The following is a 16224-nucleotide window of genomic DNA, read 5'->3' on the forward strand; positions in this document are numbered from 1 at the left end:
ACTGTGCTTTAAAAAGATTAATCTCATGGGATACTTCAGAGTGAACTGGTGGGACACTGGGTAATAGGAATTGAATTAAGCCGGTAGCAGATGGAATAGAAGAGAAAGAAGTGTGAACAGTTATGCCATAAAGTTATTTCTTGAGTAATGTAACTGGAGAAAGCAACAGAAAAATCTATTATGACAAATCTACCATGTAGGGTCTTTTTTTCACCCATGGGGGTGGTTAACAATTCCTTTTCATAATCTGATGACAGCTTTCAGCTCCTTTTGTAGAAGAATGCACATACCTATACCTTTGTATATGGTTTCAGATGGTTTAGGACATCCTACACTGTGTCTAGGCTAAGGACTCTCTGGATCTCAGAACTAAGACCTGGGCTTTAGTTGTACTTGTCACTGGTGCAAACTAGCTATGCATTTGGGCAGGTCATTCTTTCTTTAGGCTTTCTCTGTTATATCTGTAAAACAAGGTCACTAGGTTTGTGTGGGTCCTTTCAGTCCAGGGACAAAGTGTGCATGCTCACAGACCTGACTTAGGAAATAGACAGCAAGTAAATAAATTGTGGGACTGCACACCGACGTGTTCATGAAGAACATTAAAGCAGGGTAAGGACTGGCAGGATGTCAGAGGCGTTCTTGAGTACATGTTTGCTAGTTTCGAGAGGGTGCTTTGAGTGATCATTCTGTGTCTTTTCTCAGTTTCCCTGTACTCTGAGTATCCAGTTCACTTTTTGCTTTGTGTCCTGCCAGGAAAGAATTGGGACGTGAGTGCCGCCCTCAGTGATTTTGAACAGCTACGTCAAGTCCATGCTGGGAACTTGCCTCCCTTTAGTGAAGGGAGTGGTGGCTCCAGGACCCCTGAGAAAGGGTTTTCTGATAGAGAGTCTGCCCGGCCTTCCCGACCTGCCCTCCAGCGGCAGGATGACATCGTTCAAGGTACTGGGCTCCCTTAGGGCTGTGTCTGTAGGTGGAGTAGGAAGGAAGAGAGACGACGCTGAATGGGGTCATCCTTTGGAGATGATCTTACTCCTCCCCTGCCAGACTGACCAGAGGTGGCTTCAGGGTGTCCCGGTGCATCCTGGGGATTACCCTCATGAAGGAACTGTGCTGTCTCACTGCGCCTAGATCATTATCTGTACGAAGGCCTTTTGCAGATACTGGCAGAGAAATAGAGGAAGGAGAGCAAGCTAGTTGTTGTGATCAGGCACACAGAGATAGAAGTCAAAGGCTCGCTGCTGTCCCGGGTTAATATTTGTCCGTATCTATCCAAATTTAAAAATACATGTTTACTCTGACTCAACAATTTGATTTCTAGAAATGTAGCATAGATGTGTACATGCGTGTGGGCATATATACATGTCCTTAAGTAAATATATCCATGCATACATAAATAGACACATACACATATGTAGCATAAAGCTGGGAAGTTAAAACTTAAAAAAAAGAGAGATAAGAATGTTAAAGCTTGAAAACAACCTTTAATGCCCTTTAGTAGAGGAACAGTTAAATAGATTAAAGTCTTCTGTGTCTTGGAGTACTCTGCGGCCGCTGGAAAGAATTAAGTAGAACTTGATGTGCTGTTTTTGAGACGCCTCTAAAATCTATTGAGAAAAAGGTAAGATGCAGTAGAGTTTTTATAGTATGTTCTTGTTTATGTTCTAGTGGTTTTAAAAGCTATATGTGCTTTTGTTTGCATCAAAAATTCTAGAAGCATCCAAAAGGTTGCTTTGGGGGAAGGGATCATAGATTTTGAATATGAGGAATATTTCTTTGTAATACTTTACACTTCTTGATGGTATTTTGATTCTTTGCCATGTGCTCATGGTACTTTTTAAATACTGGAGGGAAAAAAGGTTTAAAAAAGAACATCATATAACTTTAGACAACTCTTGACTGACTTTGTGCATCATCTCCGGCAAGTATTGTACTAAGAACTACTTCCCAACACAGTTTTTAGCGATTGAGGTAATCGTTATATAGCTTAAGCCATGCAAATGAGTTGGGATATGACTCTGAGCAGATTATGATCACAGAATATCTGCCGGGGAATTTAAGTGCCATGTAATCCAAACAAATGAAATGATTTGGGTCACTATATTATTGTATTTCTCGGTGGCATGTTAAGTGAGAATACCTGTACCTATAAATTTTTGATAAATATGAGTATCAAGAAAAATTGTAGTAAATAATGTAAGTAAATGATATCAATGGTAGATAAGAAAGTTCCTGGATGTGTAAGATTTATCGTTAATTTTCTATAATGGAACTTCTTTCCTATATTCTCCAAACAGTGGGAATTATCAGAGGGATGAGGTGACTCAGTCTAGCCAAATGAAAGCCCCACTTCCCTTATTTCCTCTCTTTCCTACCAAACAGTGACCAAGTTGCCAATTGAATGAGTCCCTATTACGTTGGGAAGTGAAAGAAACTAGAGTCATGGGGAGAAGTTCAGGCAAAATCTCTTTTTTTTTTTTTTTAATTTTTTTTTAATGTTTTTTTATTTATTTTTGAGACAGAGAGATTCAGAGCATGAGCAGGGAGGAGCAGAGAGAGAGGGAGGCACAGAATCGGAAGCAGGCTCCAGGCTCTGAGCTAGCTGTCAGCACAGAGCCAGATGTGAGGCTCGAACCCACGAACGTGAGATCAAGACCTGAGCTGAAGTCGGAGGCTCAACCGACTGAGCCACCCAGGCGCCCCCAGGCAAATTCTCTTAAAAAGGGTAGAAAGAGGAATGTGTATTTGGTGCTAATATAAGCGCTTGCAAAAATACTGCTTTCTCTATTTCTCCATTTGTATTTGGCTTGAGAAAGAGGGTTGGGAAATGTGGTGGCCAGTTGGAGTCGGTTATCCCCTGACTGGAAGAGGTAACCCTTGTCAAGAGGTGACCATCACCACGTGGGTGGGAAATGCTCTGGGCTGTATGTGTTCTAAGGTGACTCCGTTTCTCATTGCAGAAAAACGCCTGTCTAGGGGCATCTCCCACGCCAGCTCCAGCATTGTTTCCCTGGCCCGGTCCCATGTCTCCTCCAATGGGGGGGGCGGGGGGAGCAGTGAGCACCCCCTGGAAATGCCCATCTGTGCCTTCCAGCTTCCAGATCTCACTGTGTACAGCGAAGACTTCCGCAGCTTCATAGAGAGAGACCTCATTGAACAGTCCATGTTGGTTGCCCTGGAACAAGCAGGTCAGTGATCGCGGCTCTTCCCAGGCTCCTCCCTCTGCTTCCCACCTGTAGGTGACCACGTGGGGGGGCCGGCCGTGACCAGTAGCTTCCAGTCCACGTGTGGGATATGACTGCCATCAAAGTCCAGAATCAGATACACACATACTGAGCTAGGTGCTTCTTCTCAGGACACCAATTAGACACTTTCCTCTGGAAATGTCCTGGTTGATGGAAAAGAAACCAGATATACACATGGAAGGCCCAGTACTCAATACCTAAACATCCAAACATGGGGAAAAATTCAAACGAATTACAGTCGCCTCTGGAACACCCTTGTGACCAGAAAGACCCAAACTGTGGGTGACGTGCATGGTGATTCATTTAAAAGTTCCATTTGTTTCTATGGACTGTTCTCAGAAGATTTATTTACCTTTACAATTGTGTTTGTCTTAAATTATTGTTAAAATTAGTTAATATGATGGGGTGGGGGCTGCTGGGAATTCTGGGGAAAGCTAGTCAGGTATTAAAAAAAAAAAAAAAACAACTCCCTTGGAAGAAACACCGGGGCTGGGAGGTGGGGGCATCAGGAAGAAGCTTTCATTTTTCCTTTGTACTTTCCTTCTGTAGGAACTGTGTGCATCTATTTATACTATTTTTTAAAAAGTTAGCAAGTTATCTGGCTTAGTGAGATTATAGGTGGTTTTTCTTTCTGTAGATTTTTTAGTAATTCAAGAAAACTTTTAAGCACGATGCATAAAATATTTTCCTCGTATGAATACCACTGGCCATTGTGGGATGACTGTACAGAATTGAGACTCGTTTTCTTAGGTGTTTCATGTACTTTGCTTGTTGCCCATGTTTTTAAAGTCCTACCACATACAAGCTGACACGCTGTCATGGATGCAGATGATACTCACATGACACTTGGAGTACATGCTTTGGTTGTTGTTCTTTTACTGATGATGGATTTGTGCTGAGATTCACTGGGACAAGATTCACTGGTCTCCTGGGCAGAGTGAAGGAATCAGAGCCAGACCAATAGCCAACGCAGATTTCAAACTATGACTTTGGCCTCATCATCTAACCCAGAGTTGCTCAGTCTCAGCACTTTTGACATTTAGGGCCAGATAATTCTTTGCTGTATGAGTGGCCTAGTACATTATATTATGTTTAGCAATCTCCCTGGCATCTGCCCATTGGATGCCAATAGCAGCCCCCTCTCCCCACTCATTGTGACAACCAAAACCACTTCCAGATAGTGCCCGGATGTCCCCTTGGATATTGATTAGATCAGCAGTCCCCATGTAGGAATTGCTGATCTAACCAATCATGCTCTCCGGATTCTGATCGACTAGGTGTGCGTGAAGAAGGTACAAGGAGAAACAGAGATGGTTTTATTCAAGGTAGTCTTCCTACCCACGTCTGTGTGGTGACAAGTTTGGAGTCTGTTTTAGAGCAAAGGGAGTGGGGGTGGGGAGGGCTTCGTGGATAATCTGCTCCTCTCCTTCTCCTCCTGTTCCTGTAGGGCGTTTGAACTGGTGGGTGAGTGTGGACCCCACGTGCCAGAGGCTGCTTCCTCTGGCCACTACTGGGGATGGAAACTGCCTCCTACATGCAGCCTCTCTGGGTGAGTCTTGACAGTGGTGTTCCACACCCTCAGAAACCAATAGAGTCACATCTCATGTGTAGGACTTGATCCAGCTAGCCTTGATCTTAGGCAGAAGGAATGACACAGTGTGCATGTACATGTGTGCGTGCATGCGTGTGTGCATGCACATGGGCGTGCAGGCAGGGATGGAAGAGAGCTCTGCGCTGGACATTCGGTCTTGTTCAGAGAACATAGGGAGAACCCAGGATTTAGCCTGGGTTCCACTCCGAGAGCTGCCGCCCAGAAGTAATGAGCAGCAAGTACACAAGCGGTCTAGAGCTATGTGTGTATATCATTCTGCTTAATATTTATGCTCCTGGCATATAAAAAAGATGTGCTTTCATCAGTTTTTGTGATATTTGCTTACTTTAATTATAACACTTATAATTCAATGTGTTTTGCCTTAGATCTTTAAAAAGTCTTCATTTTCCAACCATCCCTCCAGCTTTGATGCTGACTGCCTTGTACCAGCCCCATCTTCTCTTCTGCTCCCTTGTATTTTAGTTTGTTGGACTTCCATCAGGAGTAAGGGGCTTTCCTATCAGGAGTTTGTAGGGTGTGGTGTATCCCCCCACTTTAAAGTTCTCAGAGTTCCTGAACGGCCAGAGTGGGAACATCTTTTCTTTCATGATGAAGTACCTCTCCCCTAAGCCACACAGGTTTCTTTGAGCCTGGCCTTCAGCCTGCTTTCCTTCGTGTTAGGGTATGTGCACCAAAATTAATAAGTGGCGTGAAGTCACGGTAAGGTGTCCTACTGATAATGTTTTCTTGCCACAGGCATGTGGGGTTTCCATGATCGGGACCTGATGTTGCGGAAAGCTTTGTATGCACTGATGGAGAAAGGAGCTGAGAAGGAGGCACTGAAACGGCGCTGGAGGTGGCAGCAAACACAGCAGAATAAGGAGGTGAAGGAGTTTGGGTGGGAGCGTCGTGGCCCCAGAGCTCTCTGTGGGAAATGCTCCGAGCTTCCCGGCAGGCAGTGTCTGTCGGTGTTTAATCAGTTGGTACTCCCCCTACAGTCCTGGAAACCGTAGAGAACGCAGATGACACCGTAGGGCTAATGCCTGTCAGTTACAGTCATGAGAACGAGTGTGGGGAAGCCGAGGCCTATAGAGGAGGTTGCTAATGCTGTGCTTCTCGTCTGGGAGGCCCTCAGGAAACCTTCAGTAGCAGTCTTTTACAAAATAAGATATGATAGGTCCACAGGATCTTTGTATTGTTTTTGTTTTGTTTTTTTTTCTTTTGCTTTATAATAAGGCTAGCTCAATTTTTATTTTTGAGAGAGAGAGAGTGTGAGCAGGGGAGGGTCAGAATATGAAGACAGGCTCCAGGCACTGAGCTAGCTGTCAGCACAGAGCCCGATGCAGGGCTCGAATCCACGAACCAGGAGATCATGACCTGAGCCAAAGATGGACACTTAACTGACTGAGCCACCCAGGTGCCCAAGGCTAGACCAATTTTTAAGGACTTCTATGTTTTCAACCTTTATAGAAATGTAAATACTAAAAAATGTTGTTGGCTGTATATGTACTATTTGCGTTTCATATACTCTGAAAAATCTTAAAAACATGACTATTAAATTGTGTTTGAATCATGCTTCTCAGGGGTTCAGCAGATGCTGACACTGCTTTTGTATAAGAAAGCAACAACAGACTGTTTCTATTTTCCATGTACTTTCCATCCTGGTACAGGGGTTGGGCAAACCCCACAGGCCTGTGGGGCAAATCCCACCAACAATTTTATTTAAAAAAAGAAAAAAATTTTTTTTCTTGGAACACAGCCCTATTATTCATGTATGTGTGTAAGTGCTCTCCTTACGTAGAGTAGAACAGCAGCAGAAAGAGTAGTTGCACATGGCTCACAAAGCCAGGAAGATTTACTGTCTGGCAGTTATGACAGAGCAATGAAAGATTTTGCAGACACCTCACTTTAATATAATGATGATAATGTACATTTCCATAAAGATAACAGGCCTCCCTCTTTCCTTTTCTCCTGGTTCTCTCTGTTTTCTATTTTTATCTCATACTCTTTATGTGTGTGTCTTTCTTTTAAAAAATTTTTTTAATGTTTTATTTATTTATGAGAGGGAGAGAGAGGGAGATACAGAATCCGAAGACAGGCTCCAGGCTCTAAGCTAGGTGTCAGCACAGAGCCCGACGCGGGGCTCGAACCCACTAACCGCGAGATCGTGACCTGAGCTGAAGTCGGACACTTAACTGACTGAGCCACCCAAGTGCGCACCCCCCTCCTTTTTTTTTTAATGGCTGGGTGCTCTGGCATAAACTTGGGTCTGTCTTTTCAATAACTTTCCTTTTTTTTCTTTAAAAAAATTTTTTTTTGTAGTTTATTTATTTTTGAGACAGAGACAGACATGAGTGGGAGAAGGGCAGAGAGAGAGGGGGAGACACAGAATCTGAAATAGGCTCCAGGCTCTGAGCTGCTAGCACAGAACCTGATGCGGGGCTTTACCCCACGAACCATGAGATCATGACCTGAGCTGAAGTTGGCCGCTTAACCAACTGAGCCCCCCAGGCACCCCAAAACTTTCCTTTTTCTTTCCATCTTCTTTCTTGTCACCTTTTATTGCTCTGTCATAAATGGCTACTGTATAGAACCAAGAGGGGTTTTTTTTTTAGTTATCAAAATTTTATGTTCTGAAAATTAAGATATGAAGGTAGACTGTGTCATGTTTTTTCTTAAAAACAAAGAACCCAGTCGTTAAAATTAGGATGGTATGAAGATCAGAATGCTGTCTTTGATCACCCAGCCTGCCCCAGAGGGTTCCTGAGGGGGACCAGACACATAGGGGCAACACCAAGTAGATGGTACTCATTATACCACCTAATCCCATGGCTCCCTGCTGAGCTGAGACGGACCTCGTGCCTCAAGTGTGCCTTCTTCACTACTGACGTCACACCATGCCTGAACCTTAAATTTGACTACTCTAGAGCCCAGAAAAGGCCAAACTGGCGCCATTAGCTGGGAAGTAGAATTGACAGCAACAGGTGGAGAAGAGCTGTGCCCAAGACCAGCTATTAAGCTATCTATTCTAGTTACTGTGTTAAAGGTGGGGTTAGGTTCTGATGTGTTGAGCTGGGAGACCCAGAAATACCCAAGTTCCATTCTTGGTCAGCTGCCTGTTCCCTTCAAAGTTCCTGGTGGAAATACATGCATAGAGAATAGTGGCTCTCTTGGGGCGCCTGGGTGGCTCAGTCAGTTAAGCATCCGGCTTCGGCTCAGCTCGTGATCTCACGTTCGTGGGTTCGAGCCCCGCGTCAGGCTCTGTGCTGCCAGCTAGCTCGGAGCCTGAAGCCTGCTTCCTGTTCTGTGTCTCCTTCTCTCTCTGCCTCTCCCCCTCTCATGCTCTGTCTCTCTGTATCAAAAATAAATAAAAACATTTAAAAAAAAAGAATAGTGGCTCTCGAAGGAGAAAGATTTTGCTCCTTTTGGCCAGCACATTAAAAGTTCAATACTGGAAGTGTAGCCTAGGAAAATTGTTTTAGTTAAGACCATTTATAGCATTATCCTGCACCTTGGGCATGGGAATGGAGGGAGGTGTGAGGGACTGGAGGGTAATCAGGTCCAAACACCACACAAACGAAATTGGTTTTGATTTCCCAAGGCTTCTTGTTTTGTGTTGAAATTGGTGAAACCCAATAAGGATAGGGCACCTGGCTGGCTCCGTCATTAGAACAAGTGGCTCTTGATCTCAGGGCTGCGAGTTTGAGCCCCATGTTGGGTGTAGAGATTGTTTAAATAATAAACTTAACAACAACAACAAAATCAAACCAACCAGTAAGAACATTTTCAGGATAGAAGGGTGCACCACCTAGTGGCTGTGTCGATAAAAACAGGAAGCTGAACTAGGTACGAGGAAGAGGGAGGGTGACCAGAGCACCCAGGATATATTGCCTGTGCATTGTTCTTTTTCTTTTTAATCGAAAGACTTTGTTACGGCATTTTATAAACATAAAGTAGCTTTGTCGTTTTTTATTAATAAAATAATAATAGAGAAGTAGGAGGAGATGGACGTGTAAACACATAATTGCGCCAGGGTAACAGCGTTATGATTTCTTTAGTGAAGTCTATGTAGCAGGTGAGGAGGGAGGCCACAGAGGAAGGAGTGGATCTACCAGGGAGGTTTAGGAGAGGCTGCAGAGAAGAAATTAGTTGAGTTCTCTCCTGACAATTGAGAAATTGTTCACCAGGTGGTTAGGGAGTGGGCTGCTCTAGACAGAAGGAACAAGCTAGACAAAAGCTCAAGTACAAGGTAACATGGTACATTTGAGGAACAACAGCTAATTAAATGATGTATTGGAGAGGTGGGTAGGGGCCAGGAAGTAGACTTTGTATGCTACGCTTACCAAGTTTGAGCTATATCTAGGAGGAGAACAAAGGTTCTTAAAAGAATTTGTAGCAGGACACAAACATCAGATTTTAATTTTAGAACAATCTTTCTATTAACATTGCAGGAGACAGATCAGAAGAATGCATACTGGAGTAGTACTACCATTTAAGGGTCCATTGCAGTAGTTTATGCTTTATAATTGTTGACTAAGGAGTCCAGGTGTGGAGTCGGTCAAAGGAAGGCATCTTCGGTACCTCCCTGGTTTCTAGCTTGTGTGTTGGGTGTTGCTCTGTGCTCTTGCTAAGGCAGGAATACAGGAAGAAGAGTGGGTCTTGGAAGAGGTAGTAGTTCAGTTTTGACTCTACAGAGTTTGAGGCAGTCATGGGCAGGTGGTGTCTTCAATAGGCAGCTAGATATGAATCTAGAAATAAGAGGAAGTCTGGGCTGGAGAGGGAGGTCTTAGAGTCCTGTGCATATAGACGGCAGTGGATGAGATGATGGCAGTAGAGGAAATCACCCAGAAGGAACCAAGGCTGCTAATGTGGTTGACACAGCACCAGTATGGCGAGGCTGGACAGAGTTGAGAGAGATAGGAGAAAGTAGTGTTGTGGAAACTAAAGGAGAAGGATTTAACAAGGAGTTGAAATGCCATGTGAACGCTAAGAAAGACGAGAACCAGAGAGTCCACTGAATTTGAGAATTAGAAGGTCATTGTCCTTTGCCAGAGTCAGTTAGGTGAAGTGGTATAAATGGGGTAAGGGCGTAAGGGACAGAAACAGAAGCTAGATTGCAATGGGCCAAAAAAGAATGGAGGAAGAAGTGTGAGAGAGAGCATAAACTTCTGTGGATCTTGACTAAGAAAGGGAGAAGTCTAGGTGTGACTTTGTAGTACACATTATGAGCCACAGCCAAGAGAACAAGGAGTGGGACAGCATGACTGAGTTGAAGAGCTACTGCCTTGAGGACATAGCCTCTTACTGCTTGGTCTCTCCTTGCCTGTCTTTCACACAGTCGGGGCTGGTTTACACAGAGGATGAGTGGCAGAAGGAGTGGAATGAGCTGATCAAGCTTGCCTCGAGTGAACCCCGCATGCATCTAGGTACCAATGGAGCCAACTGTGGCGGGTAAGTATGGCTAAACGGGGGAGTAGGAAATAATCGTTACTGAGTCCTCAGTGTCCAAAGAACTTGAAGCTAAGAGGATGTTAGAAGGAAAGAGAGGGGCCATCGCAAGGGCAAAGAAGGATGTAACAGCATGGTATGTTCTAGGAACCACAGGTAGTTCAGTATGGGCAGAATACAGAGTATGCAGTATAGAGTGATAGGCTAGCTGGGTAACTGGAGTTTCGAGTGCTCTGCTGAGGTTTCTGTTGTACCATGTTAAGGAATTATAACCAGATCCTATCCAGACTTTGAGAAACTTCAAGACAGACAACTCCGTTTCCTCAGTAAATATACCGCAAGGAAAATAAAAAGGGAAAGGGAATCTAAGTTTATTTATTTATTTTTTTAAACTTTTTTTTAATGTTTTTTTTAAATTTATTTTTGAGATACAGAGAGAGCACGAGCAGGGGAGGGGCAGAGAGAGAGGGAGATACAGAATCTGAAGCAGGCTCCAGGCTCTAAGCTAGCTGTCAGCACAGAGCCTGACGCAGGGCTCGAACCCACGAATAGCGAGATCACGAGCTGAGCCGAAGCCGGATGCTTAACTGACTGAGCCACCCAGGCGCCCCAGGGAATCTAAGTTTAAAGACACTTAGATCAACCATTGGGAACATATGGACATTTATGACAGTTGAGGAAGGGTGAACAATGTCTATATGTTTGATTGTTGTTAAATTTTTAAAGTGTGATGTTAAGGGTTGTGTGGTTGTTTTTAAACATCTTTTATTTTTTAGAGATAGAAACTGAAAAATTTATGGATGAAATGATATGTCTAGAATTTGATTCAAAATAATCTGGTGAGGTGGCATGTGGGTGAGAAGTAATAGGGAAATAGATCAAGGTCAAGGTGAACATGACATTGACCATGTGTTTTATGACTGTTGAGGCTTGGTGAGGGACACATGAAAGTCTAGGTGTAATATTCTTTCTAGTTTTGAATGTTTTAAAATTTTGAAATTTTCTGTAACACCAAGTTAAAATTATAACCTATCCAAACTTTATTGTGCATAAGGACAATCTGGGAGGCTTGTTAAAATGCAGATTCGGGGACCATCACTAAGGAACCGCTGAGTTGCACTGAGCTCAGGCCCAGAAGTCTGCATTTGTGCCAGGTGCCCAGTGCCAGACACCATTGCTTCAGGGGTGGGAAGCTGCTGAACTGTGTGCGTGTGAGTGGCAGGAGCAAGTTCGAGTATTGGAACACACCCACACCAGGAGAGTGGGTGATGAGGTGGAGGCAGGGGGATGGGGTGCAGTTGTGGTGACCCAGGAGAGAGGGCCATGGGCGTGACTAGGAGCAGTGGGTCGCAGACAGGCCAGAGGACGTAGATACAAGAGACAGGGAAGTGATGAACTTGGTCAAGGCGGGTGGTTAATTGAAAATGTGAGATAAGAGTAAGTCACAGATTTCTGATTAGGGTATTTGGTAGGTGGTGAGGTTAGACGCTGTTCTTGAGTAAGGGACCATAGCAAGAGGAAGTTTTGTTTCTTGGATTTCCCCATCTGTGAAATGGGCATAGAAGTAACCGTGGTAGCATAATATAACCAGGTATGTCCGTGACAGCCTTAAGATGAGAAAGCCAGGAAAGATGTTTCTCTTTTTCTTTTTCCTTTTTTTTTGGATGTTCTTCTTTTTCGTCTTTGCAGAACTGGTCTTCAGGAGTGTCTTGTTTTGTTTTGTTCCCTTTCCCTTCCACAATCTCCTCTCCTGCGACTCTAGGGTGGAGAGTTCAGAGGAGCCTGTATATGAGAGCCTAGAAGAATTCCACGTCTTTGTCCTTGCCCACGTGCTTAGGAGGCCCATAGTTGTTGTGGCCGACACCATGCTGAGGGACTCTGGTGGGGAAGGTGAGTCAGTCCTGAGCTGCCCTGAGCCCCTTGTGTTTGCGAAGCCTTGGCTACGCATGGGAGACGGAGGGAAGGGGCGACGTAGACCCCTGTGGAGAAACAACATATACACTACAACACTGCCCGATTCTCAAGGGGTTGAGAGCTAAGCGGTTGGAATTAATTGATGAGGTTTCTTAGGAAAGAATGGTTAACCAGGGTTTAGAATTAATGAAAGGGGGGAACTGACTCAGTCAAGCAGGTGCGGGGTTCCTCTGTAGGTGGGAACCCCACCCCGGGTAACGCTCTTTGTGGTTTGCCGCAGCGTTCGCCCCTATTCCCTTTGGGGGAATCTATCTGCCTTTGGAGGTCCCAGCCAGCCAATGTCACCGCTCCCCTCTGGTGCTCGCCTATGATCAGGCCCACTTTTCTGCACTCGTGTCCATGGAGCAGAAGGAGAACGCCAAGGAGCAAGGTGCTGAGGGCAGTGTTGGTGTCTGTGGTGTCTTTTGGTCTGCTTTCCTTTCACTTGGAAAGACTGAAATTGGAGAGAATGTAGGAGGAAAGAATTAAGTGACATGCAAGCCCAGACAGTGCACACTGATAACTATTTTACTAAGCTAACCCTAAACCGGGGTTTTTATTTTATTTATTTTATTTTTTAATTTTTTAAATGTTTTATTTATTTTTGATACAGAGAGAGACAGAGCATGAGAGGGGGAGGGGCAGAGAGAGAAGGAGACGCAGAACCGGAAGCAGGCTCCAGGCTCTGAGCTAGCTGTCAGCACAGAGCCTGACGCGGGGCTCGAACCCACGAATGTGAGATCATAAGCTGAGCCGAAGTTGGAGGCTTAACCCACTGAGCCACCCAGGCGCCCCAAATCAGGGTTTTTAAATTAAAAAGAAATACTATTTTTAGAAGCAGCTTTAGGAAAAACACAGTCACCTGCCTGTACTTGCTGCTCCCTGTTCTGGAGTCAAGAGCATATGTATTAAGGTCACAGAACCTTCCAAGTGATACTTTGCTGTATTTGCCTTAATACTGACTTTGAATAGCTTGAATCCACATTGACTGGCAAGAACATCATGAGTGTTCGTTGACTGACTGTTGGGGCATCATGAAGATTAGTGGCTTAAATTGTGTGCTGGCTAGTAAGGGAAGACCAGTCTGTTTGTTTTTAATGCTAAGGTAATCCACTTGTGAAAATTGAGATGTGAGCTCAGTTAGAGACCTGTGATAGGATTCTATACCTATTTTTTAATGAAGTCTGTTTGTGTTCATTTGCCTTTCTCTCCTCAAGAGACTCCTTGATGACATGTTTCTTCCTCCCCAGCTGTGATCCCACTTACGGACTCGGAGCATAAGCTGCTGCCCTTGCACTTTGCTGTAGACCCTGGAAAGGGCTGGGAGTGGGGCAAAGATGACAATGACAACGTCCGATTGGCCAGGTGAGGCAGGCCTCGCCTTCCTATCCGCCAGGTGCCTGCAGTATCTTCCACAAAAAGTGTCCATTTCCCTGGGGACTTTTCCTCAGTTTGGAGGCCAGACAGTTACCTCCTAACTCCAGTGTTTGGAGGAAGATGGAAACGGCAGGGGCAGATTGGGCACCATGATTCTTGCAACATGCAGCTGCTTTGTCTCCCCACGGAAGAGATGGGAATCAGGGCTCTCAACTGCTTCTTCCCTTATACTGTGAAGCATGTTCTTATATGGCTACCTCCCAGAATCTCCCACACAGCGGAAAATCAAGATTATCAAATCACGGGGCACCTGGGTGGCTCAGTTAAACATCTGACTTCAGCTCAGATCATGATCTCACGGTTCATGGGTTCCAGCCCCACATCGGGCTCTGTGCTGACAGCTCGGAGCCTGGAGCCTGTCTTCGGATTCTGTGTCTTCCTCTCTCTGCCCCTCCCCTACTCGCACATGTCTCTCTCTATCTCAAAAATAAGCAAACATTAAAAAAAAAAATCACAGTTTTTTCCCAGCCCAAGTGAGAGGGTATTTATTTATTTGTTTAAAAGTTTTGGGGGCACCTGCATGGCTCAGTTAAGCATCTGATCTTGGCTCAGGTCATGATCTCACAGTTCGAGCCCCATGTTGGGCTCTGTGCTGGCAGAGCCTGGAGCCTGCTTCAGATTCTGTGTCACCCTTTCTCTCTGCTCCTCCTCTGCTCATGCTCTGCTCCTCTTCTGCTCATGCTGAAAAATAAATAAGCATTAGAAAAAATATTAAAAATAAATAATTTTTTTAGGTTATTTGAGAGAGAGGGAGAGAGAGCGAACCTATACATGAGTGTGGGAGGGGCAAGAGACAGCGGGAGAGAGAGAGAATTCCAAGCAGGCCCCATGTTGTCAGCAAAGAGCCTGATGCGGGGCTTAATCTCACAAACCACAAGATCATGACTGGAGCTAAAATCAAGAGTTGGATGCTTAACCGACGGAGCCACCCAGACATCTATTTAAAAAAAATTTTTTTTAAAGATTATTTATTTATTTATGAGAGAGAGAAAGAGAGCACATGCTCATGAATGAGTGGGAGAGGGGCAGAGAGAGGTAGAGAGAGTAGCCTCCTCACTGCCAGTGCAGAGCCTGACTTGGGGTCCAAGCCCATGAACCGTGAGATCATAACCTGAGCTGAAATCAAGAGTTGGACGCTCAACTGACTCTGCCACCCAGTTGCCCCTAAAGATTTGATCCTTTAAGTAATCTCTACACCTAACATAGGGCTCAGACTTACAACCCCCAGATCAAATGTACCGACTGAGCCAGCCAGGTGCCCCACAAGGGGGTTTTTAAATAATTGACCGAAGTAGTTTGCTCTGGATTGTTGCCTTTCTGGAATTTAAATAGCAAGAAAAATGTGTCCTCCCTGCCCATTCCCCTCCCTGAGCCTCGTAGTGGGTATGTCTCCATCTGAGTCCCCCCAGCCTCCAGCAGAGAGAGCGTGTGGATATGAAAGCTCCTCCCTGCCATCTTTTGCAGTGGCTCCTCCTTTGGGTTCCCGGACACTGGGGATCCAATTGAGAGGGTCTGATCTAAGACTCAAGAGTTTGTGGCTTTTAAAGTTTGTTCTCACCTACATATCAAAAGCTCCCTCTTAATAATATTTATACTAGCAACAATAATAATGGCTACTGTGTAGTACCTGTTTCCTGTATTCTAGACTCCAAATACCATTTTAATTTTTACAACTAGCTATAGGGTAGATAATTATCTACACCATTATCAACCCGACTGAGCTGACGTTAGGGAGGGTGGAGTGACTTGCCTCCAGGTCATGAAAACACTAATTGGTGGAGCTGTAGTTCAAACCCAACCTCCTCTCCGGAGCCTGCCTCCCTGCCTGCCTCCCCCTGCTTTGCTTTCTGAAGGTGTATGTTTTTAATTCTTTTAACTCACTTTAATTCACAGTATGTTTTTAATTCTTCTCCTCCCCACAGTGTAATCCTGTCCCTGGAGGTTAAGTTGCATCTGCTGCATGGCTACATGAATGTGAAGTGGATCCCAGTGTCACCTGATGCACAGGTGAGGATGAAGGGAGACCCAGCAGGTCTGGTGGGGGCCTCCCGAGTCGCTTCCACCTGTAGCTTGTAATTCAAGGTTAGGAATACTGGGGTAAGTTCCCAAAGACACTTTTTCCTGCTTTTCTGTTAGTGCCCTCCATTGTCCACAGCCCCTCTCTCTCCAGCCAAGCTCTTGTTTGTGATACTAAAGTGCATTCCTCAAGAAAAGTCTTCTTGACTTTTTGGTGAATGGTTGTTACTTTGTCCCAAGCCTTTGTATAAATAGACCTCTGTGGTGGGTACCAGAGGAGACAGAATAGTGTGAAGAGACGCTGGTCCAGTAGGTTCGGAGGGTGTTCTCATTACTCCTAGAGCCCGGAGCACAGGGACAAGGGCAAACTGACAGACTCCAGTGCCGAACATCTAAATGCTGTGGGGAGCAGGACGGTCAGCCCTGGCTCTGGCTCAAGGACTTCCTTGAGCCTAACCTTGGGCACAGTTTGGTGGGAGAGATTTGTAATAATGGATGGTAGTGACGGCTGTTCTCCTTACCCAGAGGCCACGTGCT

At 45.0% G+C, this 16224-nt stretch overlaps 1 protein-coding gene across 5 annotated transcripts in view; it reads left to right on the forward strand.

Moving 5' to 3' along the window:
- The window catches only part of OTUD7B (OTU deubiquitinase 7B), a 55732-nt gene that overhangs the window by 34301 nt on the left and 5207 nt on the right, over positions 1-16224 (forward strand). For 3 of the 5 annotated variants that reach the window (XM_029950145.1, XM_029950143.1, XM_029950142.1), the window contains exons 3-11: positions 754-939; positions 2958-3185; positions 4690-4791; positions 5590-5717; positions 10172-10284; positions 12044-12171; positions 12476-12625; positions 13485-13599; positions 15594-15678. In XM_029950145.1, the coding sequence (XP_029806005.1) occupies positions 754-939; positions 2958-3185; positions 4690-4791; positions 5590-5717; positions 10172-10284; positions 12044-12171; positions 12476-12625; positions 13485-13599; positions 15594-15678 (1235 nt within the window). Of the gene's footprint in view, positions 1-753; positions 1619-2957; positions 3186-4689; positions 4792-5589; positions 5718-10171; positions 10285-12043; positions 12172-12475; positions 12626-13484; positions 13600-15593; positions 15679-16224 lie in introns of those variants that run through there. The other 2 variants (XM_029950146.1, XM_029950144.1) reach the window with 2 other exon arrangements.

This window comes from Suricata suricatta, chromosome 8 (assembly GCF_006229205.1).
Source record: "Suricata suricatta isolate VVHF042 chromosome 8, meerkat_22Aug2017_6uvM2_HiC, whole genome shotgun sequence".
NCBI lineage: Eukaryota > Metazoa > Chordata > Mammalia > Carnivora > Herpestidae > Suricata > Suricata suricatta.